Here is a 21,731-nt window from a genome sequence, read left to right as displayed (position 1 = left end):
TTCTTCCCACTGTGCCATTTGCATAGTAGGCTTACAAAGAATAAATAATATCTCCCCATTTTTTTTTTCCTCCTACACCTTTTACAGCCATTCATTCTACTATTCATCTGTTGAAGCTGGGCAGCCCTCCACCACACAAAGAAGCCCGCCAGCGTCGGAAAGAACTCCGGAAGAAGCAGCTGGCTGAACAAGAGGAACTGGAGCGACAAATGAAGGAGCTCCAGGCCGCCAACGAAAGCAAGCAGCAGGAGCTGGAGGCCGTGCGGAAGGTGGGAATGGGCGCTGGGCTGGGAGAGGGCCCTTCATTCCCCTGCAGAAGCCATCGTGCCTTCCTTAGGGGCGTTGGTTCTACCAAGACGAATGTAGTGCAGTTTTAGGGAGATACTGGTGGTGAACTGTTCTCAGAAGTGTTTCCAGACCATCAAATGAGACACACTAGTTTTCCTAACCCTGAAACTATGTTGATCTCGGCAGCAAAAACATTTCATTGGCTAGGAAGGAATATTTTTAATAATAATGAGCACAGTTGAATTTCATCAGAAGAAGATGGGAAATTTCATTCCCTTGAGGATGTCAAGGCTGTTTTTAGTGACCTGGGCAAGGTGTGTTGCTTTTTAGTTTTCTCCTTAGCTCCCATCTTCACTCATGAGTACCTTGGAAGACTCTTAACTTTAGAACTGTTAGTTTTACTTACTATTTGAAGTTAAAGATACAGTCTGGGTCAGCTTTTCCTTCCATCTCAAGATTAGGAGGTCAAGTACCATATGCTATATGAGATAGTTGATATTCACTGGGAACGCTTCCTCGGTTATGTCGTGATCCCAGGGGTGGTAGTGAGTCCCCAGTATATGGGTATGGTCTTTATTTGAGACACTTTTGGGCTAAGTCTGTCTGCCTTGAATCAATGAGCACCTGCTAACCACAAGCTCAAGGACTCTTCCATGCACATCTGTGCAAACACTTTGCCCTGGGATATGGGGGTGGCTCATAATCTATGACTCCACATACCTAGTGGGGTTCTCCCTTGGTAACCCATAGAAATGCCACATTGTGTGCTGAACTTCCTCTGAGTAGAGTAGACTCATGAAGATTTTTAAGAATGCTTTTATAATCTTAGGAGCTGCATGGGCATATATATAATCTTAGAAAAAGTTATTACTATCACACACTTATTTTCTAAAAGCAGCTCCTCATTTCTTACTGCCTCCCACCCCTGAAACAGTCTTGCATCTTGCCTCTTTCTGCTGCAATATATTTTCTGTAAAAATTCCTTTTAAAGGTTACGCTGAGCACCTGCTGTATGTGATTGCTGCTGCTTACTTCCACTGTGCACACATCAAAAGTGGGTGTTATGAGGGAATGGCGGGGAGCTAGAACTTGGTGTCCTTTTTTATAATTTTAAAATTATGAAATAGCTCGTACCTATAGAGGAGAATATGAAATATTTATATACAAATAATCATACAGTGAATACCCATGAAAATACTACTCAGGTTAAGACAGATTATTGCCAATACAGGTTGAGTATCCCTTATCCGAAATGCTTATGACCCGAAGTGTTTCAGATTTGGGATTTTTTTGGATTTTGGAATGTTTACATTATATACCGTATTTACCAGTTGAGATCCTCTTGCCTCAGCCTCCCAAATCCAAAAGTCCGAAATTTGAAGTGCTTCAGTGAGCATTTCCTTTGAGCATTATGTCAGAGCTCAAAAAGTTTCGGATTTTGGAGCATTTTATATTCTTTATTCAGATCTTTCCATCATCCCTAACCCCTGGAAACCACTGATCAATTCTCTGCTCCTGTATTTTTGCATTTTCCAAATTGTCATATAAATGGAATCATACAGAATGTACATTTTAAGACTGGATTCTTTGACTTAGCATTGTACATTTGAGATTCATACATCGATGCCCTTTTTAACTTTTAAACTCTGCCCTCCAGGAGCATGTAGTGTTCTGCTCTGTATAATGTGAAGAAGGCATGCCTAGTGTTAGCAAGCTGTAGACCTATGTAGACAGCTTTCCCACTACCTAGGTTTATAGAATTATTTAAAAGACTGATTTAGGATTCTTGGATAAGTGCTGAAAAATTCTTATAGATTGCTTAGTAATCTTTGATTTTCTTGTCAATAAACACAGTTCTCCAATTTTTTCATGGAGGCATTCTTAGAAAAACACAGCTTGGATGAATATTTAATTAAATTTATTTATTTTGAGACAGGGTCTCGCTCTGTTGTTCAGGCTGGAGTGCAGTGGTGCAATGCTTACTCCCCTGCTCAAGAGATCTTCTTGCCTCAACATCTCAAGTAGCTGGGACTACAGGTGTGCACCACCATACCTGGCTAATTTTTTGTATTTTTAATAGAGATGAGGTTTTACCATGTTGCCCAGGCTAGTCTCAAACTCCTGGGTTCAAGCAATCCACCCACCTCAGCCTCCCAAAGTGCTGGGATTACAGGAATGAGGCACCATGCCCAGCTGAATCTTCTAATCATCTGGAATTAGGTTACATATCTGTGGGTTTCTTAAAATTTAACAGGCCTCATTTTAATTAGAAGAAGGAATAAGAAATCATGGTAGTTTTTATAAATTAATAGATTTACTTAAAGGGTTTACTTAAATTTTTATTTCTACTTTTGTTTCTTTTAAAAAATATAATCATTTGTGTAGGTTCAAAAATATACAAATATAAAAAGGCAGCTGTGAAAGATTTCCTCCCCTTCCCCCACTTATGAATTTCCACCCCTTGCCCAAGGTAAGGAAATATGAATATACATTCTTATTTTCCCATTTTTTAAGCACACAAAAGTATATACTAGTGTTACTGTTCTGCCTCTAGTTTATTTCACTTAATATATTTTTTAGATCTTTCCATATTAGTATAAAGAGAGTCACCTCATTCTTTTTTATGGCTGTATTCTGTTATACAACTGTGTCATTACTTAATCATTCCCTGTTAGTGAACATTTGGGTTGTTTTAATCTTTTGTTTTAATAGGTAATGCTGTAGGGAATAATCTTGTATCTGTGTCATTGTATATGTGTTCATACATGTTCTGATATCTCTGGGGAATGAATTCTCAGAAGTGGGAATGCTGGGACAAAGTGTGTAATTATGAAATCCAGGCTGATGGACCAGCCGCCATCTTGAGTGTTGCTATTCACTGTGCCGGAAGAAAAAGTGTTCTAGGGTTTGGCAATGCAGTGCTCCAGCCCAGAAATGTCACACTGTACTTCTATTTATAATATTTTGGTGAGAACTAGTCAGAATTTTCTGATGAGAAGTCAGCTGTCAAGCTTGCAGGAGTTCCCTTGTGTGTGGTAAATCATTTTTCTGTTTCTGCTTTTAAGATTATTTTTTGGTCTTTGTCTTTCAACAGTTTTACTGTGGTGTATGTGGGTGTAGATCTCTTTGTGTTTATCCTGTTTAGAGTATATTGAACTTGAATATGTAGATTAATGTTTTGCCTTAAGCTGGATAAGTTTTCAGCCACAAATATTTTTTCTACTTTTTTTTCCCTCTTCTGATACTTCCATTATGCAAATGTTGGTACACATAATGGTGTCCCACATTTCTCTAAGGCTGTGTTCATTTTTCTTTTTTTTTTTCTGTTTTCCAGTTGCATAATTTCTATAGATCTATCTTTAGTAGATTTTTCTTGTAGCCCAAATATACTGTTGAGTCCCTCTAGTGAATTTTTCGTTTCAGTTATGGGACTTTTTACTTCCAGAATTTCCATTTGCTTCTTTCTGTGATTTACATCTCTTTGTTATTCTCTATTTGATGGTATATTGTCATCCCTTCCATTACCTCTCTAAGTATGGTTTCCTTTAGTTATTTGAGTGTAAAATGTAACTGCTTTGAAGTCTTCATATGCTAAATCCACCATCTGGGCCTCTTCAAAGGCAGTTTCCATTGCCTGCCTTTTCCCTGTATATGGGCCATACTTACCTTTTTCTTTGCATGTCTCATAATTTTTTGTAGAAAACTAGGTATTTTAGATAATGTGTGGTAGCAACTCTGGATTCTGATTCCACCGCTCTCCCCAGGGGCCTGTTGTTGTTTGCTCCTTTATTTCTTTAGTGACTTGGCTGGACTATTTCAGTGAAGTTTGTTTTCCTCACAGTGTGAAGCTTCTGACTGTTGCTCCTCAGAGGCACAGGCTTGGACAGGAACACAGTCACCCTGCGAAGACCCTGATTTTTGCAGGGCTCTCTTTGAGTGTCTTTCTTTGATCTCTCATTTAAGCTTTCCACCTCTGTTGGTACCACACCAACAGCTGTTAGAGTTCACTAATTTTGTTCTGTTATTCTCCATAATGCCCTGGAACCTGAATTGCCTCATAGTCTGAGATCATTTAAATTCAGGCCTACATGTAGTCTTTAAGGTCAGTCTTTGAGACTTGTTCCTACTACATGAGAACTCTTCTTAGCTGTCTCTTTCTCTAGTTCTGTCTGTCAGACATTTGGCTGGTCTGGCAAGAGCAGTGGCTCACACCTGTTAATCACTTTGGGAGGACAGGGTGGGAGGATCACTTGAGGCCAGGAATTTGAGACCAGCCTGGGCAACATAGCAAGACCTCATAGCAGTCAACCAACCGACCAACAACACTTTTAGCTGGTCTGTGGGTTAGTGTGTTGTTCTCATGGAGCTACTGGCCTCCTCTTAATTCTCAGCCACTCTTGCCTGGAATAAAGTTTCTGCAACATGCAGCTGGGGACAAAGAGAAATTCTGGCAGCCAGCCTGCCCCTCCCAGGAAGGTATCATAGCCCTAGGCTTGAGCTGAGGGGAGGGGAACCCTTGTTTGGGGTTCCATCTGCCAGAAGAGCTTCCTTCTCACTGACACTGTGGGGGAGGGGAGGGAGTGCATCATATGCCACAGACCCTCATGGTTCTTACTGAGAGTTAGATTTTCTTAGATAAATGTTCTCCATTTTAGAATGTCCTTAGCATAATTTCTAGAGACTTTTAAAGGTTTTGTTTTTTTAACAATAATTTTCACCAGTTATGGTTGTTTTGCTGGGGAAAGGGTCTGTGGAGCTCCTTATGCCACCCTTCTAGAAATTGCTTCTGGTAAAAGTTATAAGGAATAATGTATAAGATGACAAAACTGTACAGAAAGAGCTCAAGAAATAGCTCTCAAATCTCATGAATGTGGCTGGGCATGGTGGCTTATACCTGTAATCCCAGCACTTTCGGAGGCTGAGGTGGGCGGATCACAAGGTCAAGAGATCGAGACCATCCTGGCCAACATGGTGAAACCCCGTGTCTACTAAAAATACAAAAATTAGCTGGACGTGGTGGTGTGCGCCTGTACTCCCAGCTACTCGGGAGGCTGAGGCAGGAGAATCACTTGAACCTGGGAGACGGAGGTTGCAGTGAGCTGAGATCGTGCCACTGCACTCCAGCCTGCCGACAGAGCAAGACTCAGTCTCAAATAAATAAATAAATAAATAAATAAAAATCTCATGAATGCAATCGCAAGTGAATTTAATTCAATGACTATACTAAAACTTTCTTTGCAAAATGTTGTTCAGGCTTATCAACAGTCTTTCATTTACCTAATTTATTTTGTATGTCGACTCAGCAGATTGTTAGACTCGAATTCTAATGGAGCTAAAAGTTTTTATTCTATTATCTTTATTGAATGTTAAGAATGTTTGGCTTTTCCTGTACTTAAGTATGACTGTCTCTCTCTCCTTAATGTACTTCTACTCTAACACCTGCTTTTCTGTGGATGGGTTTTTGATTGGCTAGAAACTGGAGGAAGCAGCATCTCGTGCAGCAGAAGAGGAAAAGAAACGCCTTCAGACTCAAGTGGAACTTCAGGCCAGGTTCAGCACAGAGCTGGAAAGAGAGAAGCTTGTGAGTGTCACGTGGCTGGAGAAAGCAGCTGCAGTAGCTCAGCCTGGGTCGGTGGGAACAGGGAAGGGCTGGAGGCTACAGTGAGGCATGTCATCAGCTTGGCTTTCCTACTGACCTGGAATGGGCTGTAGGGGAAGTTGCATGTTTGTTCATTCATTATCTGTTTATTGAGCACCTTCTGTGTGCCAGGCACTGTGCCAAAGATGTAATGGCAAAAGACATAAACCTTGTTTTCAAGACTCCTAAGTGGAAATTTATGGAGCCAGGCACGGTGGCCCACTCCTATAATCCCAGCACTTTGGGAGGCCAAGGCATGAGAACTGCTTGAGCCCAGGAGTTCAAGACCAGCCTGGGCATTATCTACAAAAAAAAAAAAAAAAAAAAAAGAATGAGCCAGGCCTCTGTTGGTATATGCCTGTAGTTCCAGCTACTTAGGAGGCTGAGGTGGGAGGATTGCTTGAGCCCAGGAGTTCGAGGCTACTTTGAGCTGTGATTTTGCCACTGCACTCCAGCCTGGGTGACAGAGCAAGGCCCTGTCTCCAAAAAAAAAAAAAAAAAAAAAATTCGTGGAATGATGTGATAAATGCTTGGTTAGGGTAACTATATTTCCTGGTTTGCCTGGGAGAGTCCGTGCCATTCTGGTATAATTATTAATAACATTCCTTTTCATTCTCAAAACAGTTCTGATTTGGAAAATAAATAGTTATGGAAGTTATAGGTTCCATTTCTCCTCTGTAATAAGCAAGGATGGCGGGGGTGAGATCCTGAAATTGTAAGAACATCTAGATTCTGATTTGTTGCTCTTGGCAGCTCTGGTTCATCCTAGAGGCTTCCATCTTCAAGAGACCCAAGATCCAGGTTGTCTTAGGTAGTTAGCTGGTTAGCTGGAACACAGGCCTTCTCACATTGAGTGATACTCTGTCAGAGAGTGCTGAGCCCAGTGCCTAAATAGATGCATGTGACATTTCCTCTAGTCACTTTTTGTTATTTAGAGTTGAAAGAGATGTGTTTGTGGTTTGAGAGAAAAGAGGAAGGCAAATGTGACGTAGAGAAACAGCCAGAATGTCTGGTCTTGTTTCCTCTCTGGTCCTTCTACTGAACATTGGCTTTCTCTTCTTTAAGTGCAGGATTATCACATGCTCTCTCATGACTCTTATGAGGACAGAGTGAGCTAATGCAAGTGAAAATATTTTATCAATTGCAGAGAAATAGGCTAATGTGTTTGTTATATTTAGGATGTTCTTGTCTTATAATTTTTAAGGCAGGGATTCAAAACTCTGTAATCCAGAAGGGAAAAACCATTAACTTATACAGATTAACTGAAATGCTTGAGTTCCCCTAGGGCTGGAGATGCCCCAGGGAGTGGAGGCAGCCAGGGAAGTGTGGGAGGAATCCCATGCTGGCTGACCTTTCCTTCTTTAGTGTAACACTCCACTGCTCTGACTGGGAAAAGGTTCGTTCCTTTTAGAGAAGACCCTATTGGTAAAAAGTTTGTGACTTTAAGACAGAAAGGAAATTAGAGAGAAATTACACAACGAAACATTTTTTTCTTGACTTGAGTCTTAAAATGTGGAGTGGAAGGGATGGAAAATACAGCAGGGCAGAACATAATTTGGGTTATAATTTGCTTTTCCCAGACTTTTTCACTATTGCGATTGGGTGTGGTGCCCTCATCTCCTCCATCTTTAAGTTCAAGGATTGAAGGACAGGGTCCTGCCACCCTGATGGGCTGAGGCTGCAGCTGTGGGCAACCCCTCAGGTGGAGGGGAGGCTTTCCCTGAGAAAGAAGTCAACCTGCATTTAAACAAGACCCTTTTATACCAACAGATCAGACAGCAGATGGAAGAACAGGTTGCTCAAAAGTCCTCTGAACTGGAACAGTATTTACAGCGAGTACGGGAGCTGGAAGACATGTACCTAAAGCTGCAGGAGGCTCTTGAAGATGAGAGACAGGCCCGGCAAGATGAAGAGACGGTGCGGAAGCTTCAGGCCAGGTGCCATATTGGTTTGCAGACTTTGCCTTTATGTACTTTGCCTGGGCTAATACAGTTTCTTGGAATGACTGACACTCTGGTGGAGAGGGAGAAGTGTCTCTGCTCTGGCTGTGACTGAGTTCGAGGTGCTGTCCAGATTAGAGAGACCGTGGAGACTCAACCGGCTGGAGTGTTTCTTTTCATTCTGGGGCGCTGGGAAACCCTTGCTTCTGGGGCTAGATAATTTAGAGCAGTCTGGTAGGTATGTTTGATGAGGTACCCTTAGTCATATTCGAGAAAATCCACAAACCCAGATTTAGCTCTGATGAGAGCTTGGCATCTTCAACATGCTCCAGACCAGAGAGAGCCGTTGGTATGCAGGCAGGGGCCTGTTCAGGCCAAAGTTGCCGTCAGGTTTTGAGGAATAAGGAAGAAATATGCAGTTTCTATTTGGTCATTCAAAATTGGTAACATTCCTTCAGTAATTACTACTTGAAACCCTAATTTTAAAAGTATGTGAAACCTAGTATTTTTTTTCCCCTTAGAACTTTATGATAGTCATGTTCGCAGATGAAAATTCTCAATTTTGGGCCTTCATAGCAGCAGGGAGGACAAAATAAAGTGAAGACTCCCAAAGGGAAAAATTGAGCCTATCCTCTGCCAGTTTCTACTTTGCTGCCCCATTTACATTCTTTAAGATGTCTGGGATGGGAGACAACACTAAAAAGTATTCACTACAGTAGCAGCACATGGTCCAGTCTTTGATCTCTGACCCCCTGTTTTGGGTAGCAGTTATGAGATGAGCTGGGGTAGATTTTCCATGGCTGCCATTTTACATGTGGAGCAGCAAAAGATGTTTCTTTAACCTTTAGATAGGAAGAGAAAGAAGAAGCCATCTTTAGTTGTATATTTTGCCAAAAGTGACTTCAAAAATAAATAAATTGTTTTGGAAATTTAGATTTTAAATTTAAATTTTTTTAAGGAAAAATTATTTTCTAAATAGAAAATTAAGCATGTAGCATATTGCCAGGCATTTATAGGCCCCGCAGGTACACATTCACTGCACTGTGAGGTTAATCAGGTTCTTGGAACTCCCTTCCAGTGCCACTGGGCAGTGATTTTAGCAGAAGATTCACTCTGTGGGAATGTTTGAGTGCCACGTGACGTCCAGAGTGACGTTCTACATGACACTCAACATTTTTTGAGCCACCTCATAATTTGAGCCATGTTGAGAGTTTTATAGATTGTTTTTGTGCGGAGAATTCACAGGTGAAATATCCTATATGTATTACTGCAGTTTTGTGGGAAGTTGATTATGACACAGCAGAGACTAGATCACAGAGGGAACCAGATAATTCTAGAAATACTAGTCTTAGTTATTTAGTGTTTATAGAATGAGTGATATTTTGAATAAGGGATAATTTTGGATAATTGAAGCCAGTGGTTTTCTAACCAATGTTATATATCAGAATCACCTTACAAAGCTTCTGAAAAATACACATTTAGGGCCTCACTCTAGATTTACTGAATCAAAATATGTGTGGATAGGAGCCAGACATGAGTGTTGTTATTTAAAAAGCTCTGGCGGCCGGGCGCGGTGGCTCACGCTTGTAATCCCAGCACTTTGGGAGGCCGAGGCGGGCGGATCATGAGGTCAGGAGATCGAGACCACGGTGAAACCCCGTCTCTACTAAAAATACAAAAAAAATTAGCCGGGCGTGGTGGCGGGCGCCTGTAGTCCCAGCTACTCGGAGAGGCTGAGGCAGGAGAATGGCGTGAACCCGGGAGGCGGAGCTTGCAGTGAGCCGAGATTGCGCCACTGCACTCCAGCTGGGCGACAGAGCGAGACTCCGTCTCTTGTTGGCCAGGTGTGAGGGGTCACACCTATAATCACACTTTTGGAGGCCGGTGGAGGATCATTGAACCAGATTTATAACCACCTTGGGAGGCTGAGGCAGGAAGATCACTTGAGTCCAGGAGGTTGAGGCTGCAGTGAGCTGCATTTGCACTACTGTACTACAGCCTGGGGGACAGAATGAGACCCTGTCTCAAAACACAAAACAGCAACAGAAAACTCCAGCTAATTATTTTGCACACTCTGATTTAAGCAATAGCAAAATGGTTTCAACCTTTTGAATCCAGATGTAACTTCTACATACAGCTCTGATCCAATATGCTGAAAGTACTGCACACAAATTTAACTTTTGCTTAATGTGCAAAGGGCATTTTATGAATATAACTTTTATTATTCTAAATTTTTTTTCACTTAGTTTTTGGAACCTGAAATGGACAAATTTGCCCCCCCCCCCCCCCGCCCCCCCCCCCTTTTTTCTGAGATGGAGTCTTGCTCTGTTACCAGGCTGGAGTGCAGTTGCATGATCTCGGCTCACTGCAACCTCCGCCTCCTGGGTTCAAGCGACTCTCCTGCCTCAGCCTCCATTTGTGTAGCTGGGACTGCAGGCGCGCACCACCACACCTGGCTAATTTTTGTATTTTTAGTAGAGATGGGGTTTCCCCATGTTGGCCAGGATGGACTCAATCTCCTGACCTCATGATCCGCCTGCCTCGGTCTCCCAAAGTGCTGGGATTACAGGCGTGAGCCACCATGCCCGGCCTAGTGGTCATTTTTAAGTGAAGTGTGTTCCTCTTTCCTGAAGTCACTGAAGGCTGTGCCTGATTCAGAGGGACTTTCTGTCAGATTGGCAGAGAGGATTTGTTCTTTGCTCCTCAGGATAGGCCTTTCTGGATAGAAAAAACAAGGGAAGTCATGCTGGAGTTGGGTTGGAAAACTGGCACTAATGAAATGAACATAATCTTACGCCAAGGGCCTGTGTAAAAGGCTGCTCAGTTAACTCTTCTCACTCCTTTCTTAAAGCAACAGCTAATCATTCGTGGAATATTTGGAATCTCATTATTCTAATGGATAGTTCTTTCTCTGTCAGTGTCTTAAAAAGACAGTGCCTTAAAAAAAAAGAGAAACTTTTTATAGTAAATTGTTTAAATGAAAGACAAGAACTTTAGCTTGAAACACGTAGATCTTGTAATTTTTTTTTTTTTTTTTTTTTGAGACGGAGTCTCGCTCTGTCACCCAGACTGGAGTGTAGTGGCGCGATCTCGGCTCACTGCAAGCTCCGCCTCCCACGTTCAAGCCATTCTCCTGCCTCAGCCTCCTGAGTAGCTGGGACTACAGGCGCCCACCACCACGCCTGGCTAATTTTTTGTATTTTTAGTAGAGACGGGGTTTCACCGTATTAGCCAGGATGGTCTTGATTTCCTGACCTCGTGATCCACGAGCCTCGGCCTCCCAAAGTGCTGGGATTACAGGCTTGAGCCACTGCGCCTGGCCAGATCTTGTAATTTTAAAAATTACGATTGAAGTTTTTTTTTAACTTTTAATTTTTGTAGGTACACAGTAGGTGTTTATATTTGTGGGTTACATGAGATATTTTAATACAGGCATACAATGTGTAATAATCACATTAGGGTAAATGGGGTATCCATCACCTCAAGCATTTATCCTTAGTCTTACAAACAGTCCACTATACTGTTTTAGTTAGTTTTAAATGTACAATTAAATTATGATTGACTATAGTCACCCTTTGTGCTATGAAGTTTATTTTTTTATGTGTAATCCTGAAGGTGATCTAGCCTCTTCTGAATGAGAACTCAGAAGAAAACTGTGCATTTAAAATGTAGAAAACTCAAGTTATTGGCTGGACACAGTGGCTCACGCTCTAATCCCACCACTTTGGGAGGCTGAGGCAGGCGGATCCCTTGAGGCTCGGAGTTTGAGACCAGCCTGGCCAACATGGTGAAACCCTGTCTCTACTAAAAATACAAAAATTAGCTGGGCATGGTGGTGCATGCCTATAATCCCAGCTACTCGGGAGGCTGAGGCACTTGAATCCAGGAGGTAGAGGTTGCAGTGAGCGGAGATTGCACCACTGCACTCCAGCCTGTCTCAAAAAAGAAAAAAACGAAAAAAAAATTAAGAAAAATTGAGTTATTGGAAAGTTCTTGAGGCTGAGCCATAATCTGTCCTATTGTAACTCTTACCCACTTTTGATCTGTAACACCCAGGAGTACACCTTAGTCGTGTCTGTATTCCCAGCAACTCGTACCTGGCACACAGTAAGTACCCAAGGAATATTTTTTGAATGAATGAATGATTGGATCCAATGGGGCCACATGGAACAACAGTCCCTCTTCCATTTGATATAAGACTTTTCATATATTTGAAGGTTAGAGACTGGGCTCTGGAATGAGGCCATGGTTTGATTCCTGGCTCTGGTACTTTTAGCCATGTAACTTGAGAGAATGGCCAACTTTATACGGTTGTTCTGAGGATGAAATGAGATGATGCATGCAGAGTGTTTTAGAGTAATGCCTAGCATTTGGGAGTCACTCAGAGTGTGTTGCTTTCTGTTCCTTTATCTCATTTGCAGACGGGGAAGATATATAATGTGTGGAATGTAAAAATAAGCATTCAAAAAAAAGATGTTGACAGGCTAGAATGATGGTTTTAAGACCAAGAAGCTAATTTAACATATCAAAAGAACAAGTACAGGATCCAGGAGACTTGGCTTTATAGAAATTCATTTGAAAAGTTCTACAGTTTCATTTCCCTGAAATGTGGTTGCCAAAACCCTATACACTCTTAGGCAGCCTTAATGAATGTGAAGTGTCCAGAGCAAATGAGATAATTGTCCCTCTATAATATGAGCTGTTACCTACCAGTACTTGCTGTGTGGTAGGCATGTAAGTACCTTATGTGCATTATCGCATTTAATACACTAATAAACCTTTGATGGTAGGTATAGTTTCTATTCCTTTTTTGATAAATGAGGAAGCTGATACACAGAAAAAGAGTGAGGCACTAAAGTCTTTAGTCAGGAGTCTTGCTTGCAAACTACAGAAACCACCTTGTATTAGCTAAAGCAATAAAACAATTTGTTGAAAGTTTCTTAAATAGTTTGCCAGTTCCACAGAAAGGCAGGTGACCAGGCCTTGAACACAGGCAGGAACCACAGGGGGATGAGCAGCCCCAACTACAGCCCAAGCCAGGCCATGGGAAGAGTCCAGTGAGGATGCCGCTGGCGCCCATGTTGGTACCAGGCATCAGCAGTACCATTGCTCCTGCTGTCACTCAACACTGGATGTTACTGCCACTGGCAAGATGAATTCTCTACTGGCTCTGCTTCTTTGTGCCAGTTGCTTCAGAGTCAAAGTTCCAGAAGGAGCATCTACCTAGCCAAGCCCAGCTTGTGCCTCCACCATACCCTAGCTGCCAAGGGGTGGGAGGGCAGGTGTCTGGCCTGTGATTCTATAGTGGGAAATGAGCCCTACCTTCCATCAAGACTTTTACTGTGGCAGTTCCCCTAGACACATGAAGGAGTTCAGAGGCTGGGCAGCCTAAGCACCTGGAAATGTCCATTCCCCATCCATACTTTTACCACTAGAATGAAAAAACAGACCTATCCAGTCTTGTTCATTCTTATATCCCAAGTGCCTAGAAAAGCATGTAGAAGGTACATAAAAAATACACATCAACTGAGTGAATAAATTCTGCATTGGTCAGACCACATCTGTAGTGTCGTGTTCTGTGGTGTACATCAAACTCCAAGAGACATCTGAGGAGACCTCAGTGTCTCCAAAGAAGGATATTGAGTCTGGAAGCTGGGTCCCATTAGTTAAGGCTGGAGGTGGTCTTCTTAGAGAAGGATGTTCTCAACAGGCAACAAAGCTGCCTTCCAGTTGCTAAAGGGCTATCACAGGGAAGAGGGAGTAGATACTTCCTTTGTGGAACTAGGGTAGTGGATGGGAGAGCTCATCTTAGTATAAGAAAAAACTTCATAAGAATTGAAGCTGCCCATAAATAAACTGGCCCAATTTGTGAGGCAACGAGTAGTAGCCCATCACCTAGAGTATTGGAGCTGAGTTGAATAACAACCTTGCAGGAAGTTGTAGAGGGAATTTGGAAATTGGTGTTGGTGTAGTCTGTTACTTTATTTCCTTTGTTGTTAGTTTTATAAGAGCAGATGCTGGCAGGTAGTAGTAACTGACCAGTCATGTGACTTTACTTTGTTACCATAATATTGGTGTTCAAGCCACTAGATACGTGTCCTGTCCTGAGCTGGCATCGAACGACACTATATACACTTTAATGCAGGTTTTGGCTGTTTGTTAGTTTATTTAAACAACCACATAGCTGGATATTCCCAGATAGGTACTCCTGTTATTTTGGAGTCACACAGACCTGGGTTAAAATCCATTATAACCTATGCAACATGCTTTTAAACCCTTTGGTTTTTCATTGCTTCATCTGTAATGTAGGGATAATACCTTTCAGGATTGTTAGGGGATTAGCAATAATGGAGGCAAAGGCCTGGCATGTAGCAATTGTTCAATAAATAGTATCTCTATTATTCTGTCTGTGTTAACTCCTTTCTTCATCTTCATTATCAGCTTTTTCCATGGTAATAGGTTTTTACTAGATGAAAATGTTTTCATGTTGTAGCAACCAGGCAAATTTCAAATCTTGGCCCTGCCACCTGGCAGGTGGATGATCCTAGTACAGGCCACTGAACCTTTGTGTCTCACTTGCACCATCTCTAAAATATGAGTAACCGCACCTAAATTTACTGTGAGGATTAATTGAGAAAATACACTTGACTCTTAGGCCAGTTCCTGGCACACATTAAACTCTGGATAAATGTTATTTTTTATTTCACAAACGGGTGAAACTGAGAGAGCTTAGAGCAGGACATATAGGCTGCTTTACCAGCTTTGTGAATATGAGCTTCTCTGTCTCCTGCTTTCCTCCTGGTGGAATGAGAGGGGGATTAGACGATCTCAAATATTCTGTTGTCTAAAATGCTTCCCTCGTCTGCTGGGTCAGGGTGGTGACCTGGGCAGGATTTGATCTGGAGCTTTCCTCCACATCGTAGGTTGTTGGAGGAAGAGTCTTCCAAGAGGGCTGAACTAGAAAAGTGGCACTTGGAGCAGCAGCAGGCCATTCAGACAACAGAGGCGGAGAAGCAGGAGTTGGAGAATCAGCGTGTCCTGAAGGAACAGGCCCTGCAGGAGGCCATGGAGCAGCTGGAGCAGCTTGAGTTAGAACGGAAGCAAGCACTTGAACAGTACGAGGTAATGAGACTTGGCCCTGCAAACTTGTATATTTAAATTTTTGAAAAACATTTCTCAATAGTAGAATTATTTGCTTAGCTGCCAATATGAAGCTGTACTAAGAATCTTGCTTAGCTCTAAGAAAGAAGAAAGAGGGAGATTTTACAGGAGATAAGATGTATTATACATCCATCGGAGACAGAAACTGCACAGTAATTTGAACAGGGAAAGTTTAATACAAAACATTATTAACTGTCATAGGAGATTACCTACTGTGTTGTAAAGAAGGCTTTGAGAATGCAGGAATGGTAGACGTAGGGAGGAGCCACTGCCTCGAAAACTGAGGCAGAGCACCAGGGAGGGAGTGCATCTGGAAGAGCACTCTGCTCCTTGCCCCTTAACCCCAGTGCTGTGATCCAGACCTCCGTGGAGAGGGTGCATAGATGGCAGAAAAGTTTGTTGAGGTGCTGTGCCAGCAAAGCTCACTGGGAGGCCACCTTCTGGGGCACTGGCAAAAGCTGCCCACAGGGAGGTGCTACAAAAACTCACTGGTGGTGAGCACTGCGGGTGTTCTGAGTGCCACACGAGCCGCTGGGTGGAAGCTAGAAGAAAAGTCCCTCCCTCCTCGTATCCCTTCAGCACCCTCTACTGACAAAGCTTTATGCTGCCAGCTAGTGAGGGAGAATTAGTTTCAACAGCAGGACGGTTCAGGGTGGATTTGGAGTAGAGAGGCAGTAAACTGTAACTGGCACACAGGGCCATACACCCATTGTAATTAGTAAGCAGATGGTGGAAGAATAGGCTTTGGAATCAGACAGCCTGGGTTCCAATTCTGGCTCTACCATTTCCTGTTGTGTGACCCTCGGCAGGTTACTGACCTTCTCTGAACCCGTTTTCACTCTGTACAATGGGGTAATAGTAGTTCCCACTTCTTAGAATGGGCTATGAGAGGATTTAATGAGATAATTCACAAATACGTAGTAAGGCCCAATAGTTGTGATTTGGTTCTTAAACTACCTGTGTGTCTGCATAGTCCAAAATCCACTTTTGTTTCAGGAAGTTAAAAAGAAGCTGGAGATGGCAACTAATAAGACCAAGAGCTGGAAGGACAAAGTGGCCCATCATGAAGGATTAATTCGACTGATAGAACCAGGTAACAGACTCTATGAAGTAATCATATATTTATTTTTATTTTTTATTTATTTTATTTTATTTTATTTTATTTATTTATTTATTTTGAGACGGAGTCTTGCTCTGTCGCCCAGGCTGGATGGAGTGCAGTGGCACGATCTTGGCTCACTGCAAGCTCTGCCTCCTGGGTTCAAGCCATTCTCCTGCCTCAACCTCCCGAGTAGCTGGGACTACAGGTGCCCGCCACCACGCCCGGCTAATTTTTGGTATTTTTAGTAGAGACGGGGTTTCACTGTGTTAACCAGGATGGTCTTGATCTCCTGACCTCATGATCCGCCCACCTCAGCCTCCCAAAGTCCTGGAATTACAGGCGTGAGCCACCACGCCCTGCCTATATATTTATTTTTCTGTTTCACTTGTGTATTTGAATTATACTAAAGAAACTTTTTTAGCCCAAATGTAAAAAAACCAAGCTGTTTAGGATAAATTTCTCTTGAAAACCTTATCCCCTAATAGGTAAGAGGGCCCAGTTAATCCCCTTGGTGTACATCTTCTAATTGTTTTAGCTGGTATGATATTTATGGATGTTCCTCAAAGAAGAAATAAAGTAGGAAAGTTACTATTTTGTCTGTAGAAAAATGATGGGGTACCCTGAAGAATATACTTCCTGTATTTAAAGCATGTTTGTCTCTTAGGTTCAAAGAACCCTCACCTGATCACTAACTGGGGACCTGCAGCTTTCACTGAGGCAGAACTTGAAGAGAGAGAGAAGAACTGGAAAGAGAAAAAGACCACGGAGTGACTGAGCTTGCTGGCAGTCACATCAGTTATGTAGATACTGCATGGCAGGAGAGCTTTACGCTAAAGACAAAAGAAACGGCTTTTGGGGCCGGGCGCGGTGGCTCACGCCTGTAATCCCAGCACTTTGGGAGGCCGAGGCGGGTGGATCACCTGAGGTCAGGAGTTCAAGACCAGACTGGCCAACCTGGCGAAACCCCGTCTCTACTAAAAATACAAAAAAAAATTAGCTGAGCGTGGTGGCGGGTGCCTGTAATCCCAGCTACTTGGGAGGCTGAGGCAGGAGAATCACTTGAATGTGGGAGACAGAGGTTGCAGTGAGCTGAGATCGTGCCATTGTACTCCAGCTTGGGCAACAGAGTGAGACTCCATCTCAAAAACAAAACAAAACAAAACAAAACAAAAAAAACCAGCTTTGCTGCTTTCAACTCTTCTTCCTTCTGTGCCTCTCTAAGTGGATCAATATCGTAAGGAAGCCTTCTTATTTATCTTCCTGCAAACAAGGGCTGCCTGAAAAGAAAAAAAAAAGTCAACATTGTCAAGCTGTTTATTTACTCTTTCTTTGAACACATCACCTTCTGAAATTTGTCTTTTCGCTCTCTCAGATTCTTCCCCAAATGAGGCAGGGTGCAGACAGCACAGTCAGCTCTGCAGAGTTTGGAGGGGCTCACTGCCACTGGGTACTCAGAACCTCTGTGGACTGGATGTCAGCTCTTTCCTTTGGCAGTGTATTTCCTTCTCTGAGTGTGTGCTGTTAAACTAGATTGGCCAGTTTGCTTTCCATTTCCTGACAGTTGACATGGAATGCCTTTGACCATTGGTGCTCTGACAGAAAAGTCACGGAGTCACTGCCATTTCCGGTTGCCCTTTTGGAATGTGATCCTGTTAGTAGAGGTTTTCTAGTTTCTACTAAGATATTTCTTTCCCTAACCCTCACACACTTGGCTTGTTCCCTTCCCATCTCCTTTCCCCTCACCTTAAAGGAGACTACCCCTTTGCCCCATATTGTCAACCTAATTTTCTCTCATACTCTCTCTAGTGAATGATGTGCTACCAAGTATATGCCAGGCTGCGAGAGGATTATACTGAGTAGTAGAAAGAAGCTAATTTGAAATAAAAATTATTTGGATAATTAAGAAAGCAGATTAGATGCACATGGCCAACAGGAAGTTGACTGTATGTCTGCTAGTTAGATTCAAAACATCATAAAGATGATAACATGTCAATATATTAGCCTAGCCATTATGTTAGCCTTTGTTAGGTGGGCAGCTTTTTTTTCCCTTCCTCTGTGGTGACAACGGAGGAAATATCCAATAGAAATAAGTCTAACAGGGAAATTGGGATCATAGTTTATATGCATCTGATTTGAAAGGAGTATTAAGGAAGGTTTTCATATATGATCTATCTTTGGATTAAAAAGAACATTTATGAAATCAAGCCTTCTAACACTAGTTATAATTGAGAAGCAACAGTAACTCTGTGGACAGCAATCAAGCTTAAAATTGTAAATAAATATGGGGATAACTCAGTTGTTGCAAAAAAGGGCAGAATTCAGTAGAATAAAGTCCTTTTCTCTCTACAGGCATTAAATGAGGACAGAGAACCTCGGGTGTTCTTATGCTAGTGCTTGCTGGTGCATACTAAGAAAGCAATTCCAAATAGATGTATACATCTAGAGAGAGTGGTATTAGAGGTTCAGTGTATGTATTTATTTACATGAGAGGAAACTGGAATATAATCCCATAAATTATCACCTTTTATGACTGGAAAATATTTGCCAATGAAGAAATGGTCTGTAGGTATTTGTCTTAAGATTTTTGGCTGTTTAATAAAAATGTAACTTTATTTAATGATTTCTTATAGTTGCCTTTATAAAGTTTATTGTCTAGTATATTTTTGTATCATGTGCCTTTGAAATTTGACAGCTGATTTGGTTGTTGGATTTCTGCCCAGCCATTTATCAGTATTATCATTTTATTCAGTAGCTGGCAGGTGTATTAGACCAATGAGACTTAGGTAAGGAATGGAACCTTTCCTGTGGTTTGATTGCACATTACACCAGAAGACTCCAGTATTCCTCATTCCAGAATGAGGAAAAAGTATTCTACAAAGAACCTAATCACCTATGTGAAATCTATGGATGAAAACAGTGTGGCCTTGGGAGTCAAATAGTCTCTGCATGGTGGGGAGGATCATGATGGAATATGTGAATTTCTATTTCTAGAAGTTGTGAAATAGGCCCTGCACTTTTGCAGAGTGTCCTTCCTTAAACCTGGCTTATTCCACAGCTGTAGCTGATAACATGACCTGGGGCTTAGCTGCTCTAGCCCTGGGTTCTTGAAGACGTCACACTGCCTGGACCCTGGCCATCCACCTAAGGACTGCCTGCTTTCTGGTCACATGTGGACCTTGATATGATTAAGCAGTTATATATGTGGTTGTGCAAAAGCTTTCTGTTTAATGCATAGTGTTACCGATTTACATCTTGGTTTTCAGTGGCACTATGTCTAGGAGGCAAAATCCTTTTAAACAGTGCTTTGGCTAAGATAGATACTTGTGAATCAAAGATAGCACAGAAATGAACTAAGTATATCCCATTTGGAATTATATTTTGATACTAAGTGAATTCTTCCTAATATTTAAAATGGTTTCACCTGTCAAAGGGCCAACAGAACTCTTGGTTTTACTTTTGTAATTACTGTACAGAAAAATTCAAGAGTGTTTGAGTGCTTGTCATCAGGTGTTTTCCTTAATAAGTAAGTAGGGATATGATCATTTACAGGAATTATACATGAAAAAAGTTTTTGAAATGTATTTTTGTGATGTGCTATGTTGAGAGGAAACCAAATATTTATGATTTTAAAACATTCGTATGAAAACATTGTACAATGTAATATGCTCAATTTTCTCAATTTTTTGCTAATTTTTCTAAGATATATTAAAAAATGTTTTGTATTTTTTTTTTAAGTAAAAAGGACCCAGTAAGAAAATTAAAAATACCAGAACATACATTTTAAACTGTCTGATTTAATAAAACAGTGGGGGATAAAGTTGGGTGTATCTATGTGTATTTTCATATAATGAGATGGACTTTGGTTTAGGGACATTTCCTGAAAACACTGGGTTTGGAGTTTAGACCCCAGGAGGTTAGCTATGGCCTCATGTTTGGTGTTTGAGTCACGAATGTGGGCAAGCCATGGCTGATGTGTCAGCTCACAAACGGGAACTTACAAAGATGATTTCTCATTCATTGTTGCTGTTACCTTCAGATTTTCTTACCTCTGTTTTCCTTAGTTTTCTTTTTATGCCTTTCAGTTTTTCTTTCACCAGAGTAAACCGTGTGGCTTTTTGTTTGTTTGTTGTGGTTTACATTGTTGCCAAGATAAAATGCCTGTTGTGGACTAAGTGGGCCCACTCAGTCCAGTTTGATTGTATATTGGAAAGCTGATCTTTCCCTCTTGGAGGGAGGGAGAGGACACTGGTTGGTGTGTTTAAAAACTGTGCTTTCTGAGGCGGGCAGATCACGAGGTCAGGAGATCGAGACCATCCTGGCTAACACGGTGAAACCCTGTCTCCACTAAAAATACAAAAAAATTAGCCGGGCGTGGTGGCAGGCACCTGTAGTCCCAGCTACTCGAGAGACTGAGGCAGGAGAATGGCGTGAACCCGGGAGGCAGAGCTTGCAGTGAGCCAAGATCGTGCCACTGCACTCCAGCCTGGGCGACGGAGCGAGACTCCGTCTCAAAAAAAAAAAAAAGAAAACTGTTTTTTCTCTATCACAGTGGTTCTCAACTGGTGGTGATTTTGCCCTCCAGGGGACATTTGGCAATGTCTGGAGACATTTTTGGCTGTCACAACTGGAGGGAGTGTTGCTGGCATCGAGTAGGTAGAGGCCAGGGATGCTGCAAAACATCTTACAATGTCCAGGACAGCCCCCATTAACAGAATTATCTGGACTAAAATGTCAGTAGTGGCAAGGTTGAGAAAACCTGCTCTACAGAAAGGCAAGTTCTATTATCCAGAACACAATATAACCCTTGGAGTCAGGGTTCCCCTTTCAGATGTCCTAGGAGTTGACTGACCTCTTCGGTGCAAATGAGGAGCACCTGGAAGGGAGAATGCCTGTTTCTATGTGAGCTGGCAGAGAGCAGAGGGCAGGGACCTCTGACACACCCAGAGCCTCTGGAGGGGGTTGCTTTGGATATATTTTAAAGACTGATCCAAGTTGCTGAGGCGTGAAGTGTAAAAGCTGCCTTAACCCTGATTTCTTTCCAGGTGCTGAAACACAGGGTGGGTCTGTCAGCACCATTTAGCAGCTTGTGAGGAATGAATTTGCAGATTTGCCACTCAGGTGGTGATGTGTCCTGCACAGCGCTTGTGCTTGTTCTAACTGGCCAAGCCTTAATTGCAACCTTCTGGGTAGTTCCAGCAAGGCACAGCTGCCCTAGTCGGGCGAGGATCAGGTGAATAAGGTCAAGATATATGAAAGCGTGGTAAGAGGCACTCCTCAGCTTTTACAGTGCAGAGGAGGTGCTCCAGATTTGTTAAAGGATCCGTTTTGGGAATAGTTTATGGAATCTCTATTTCTTTCCTCGCTTTGCCCCTCTACTCCTTTTTTATATATTAGAGACTGTAATAATCACCTCCCTACTTCCTACTTGGCAATATCCACTAAAGCTAAAAAAAAAAAGCTACCCTCCGGCCCAGCAGTTTCCACTCATTTCAGAGAAATGAGGCTGATGTCCACCAAAAAACTTGTATAAGAAGATTCACAACAGTTTTATTATAATGGCCCCAAACCAGAGACATCCAAATATCCACCAGTAGAGAATAGG

General features: G+C 42.2%; 1 protein-coding gene across 1 annotated transcript in view; it reads left to right on the top strand.

Moving 5' to 3' along the window:
• Positions 1–19,905, top strand: part of SWAP70 (switching B cell complex subunit SWAP70) — a 91,439-nt gene extending 71,534 nt beyond the window's left edge. The window contains exons 7-12 of the mRNA XM_032166639.2: positions 88–269; positions 5,762–5,869; positions 7,697–7,863; positions 14,790–14,988; positions 16,024–16,120; positions 16,794–19,905. Of these exons, the coding sequence (XP_032022530.1) occupies positions 88–269; positions 5,762–5,869; positions 7,697–7,863; positions 14,790–14,988; positions 16,024–16,120; positions 16,794–16,900 (860 nt within the window). The 3' untranslated portion in view covers positions 16,901–19,905. The remainder of the gene's footprint in view (positions 1–87; positions 270–5,761; positions 5,870–7,696; positions 7,864–14,789; positions 14,989–16,023; positions 16,121–16,793) is intronic.
• Positions 19,906–21,731: the final 1,826 nt, after the last annotated feature.

The sequence above is a fragment of the Hylobates moloch genome, unplaced genomic scaffold (genome assembly GCF_009828535.3).
Source record: "Hylobates moloch isolate HMO894 unplaced genomic scaffold, HMol_V3 SCAFFOLD_11, whole genome shotgun sequence".
Taxonomy (NCBI): Eukaryota; Metazoa; Chordata; class Mammalia; order Primates; family Hylobatidae; genus Hylobates; species Hylobates moloch.
This window is presented reverse-complemented; position numbering and strand designations above follow the sequence as displayed.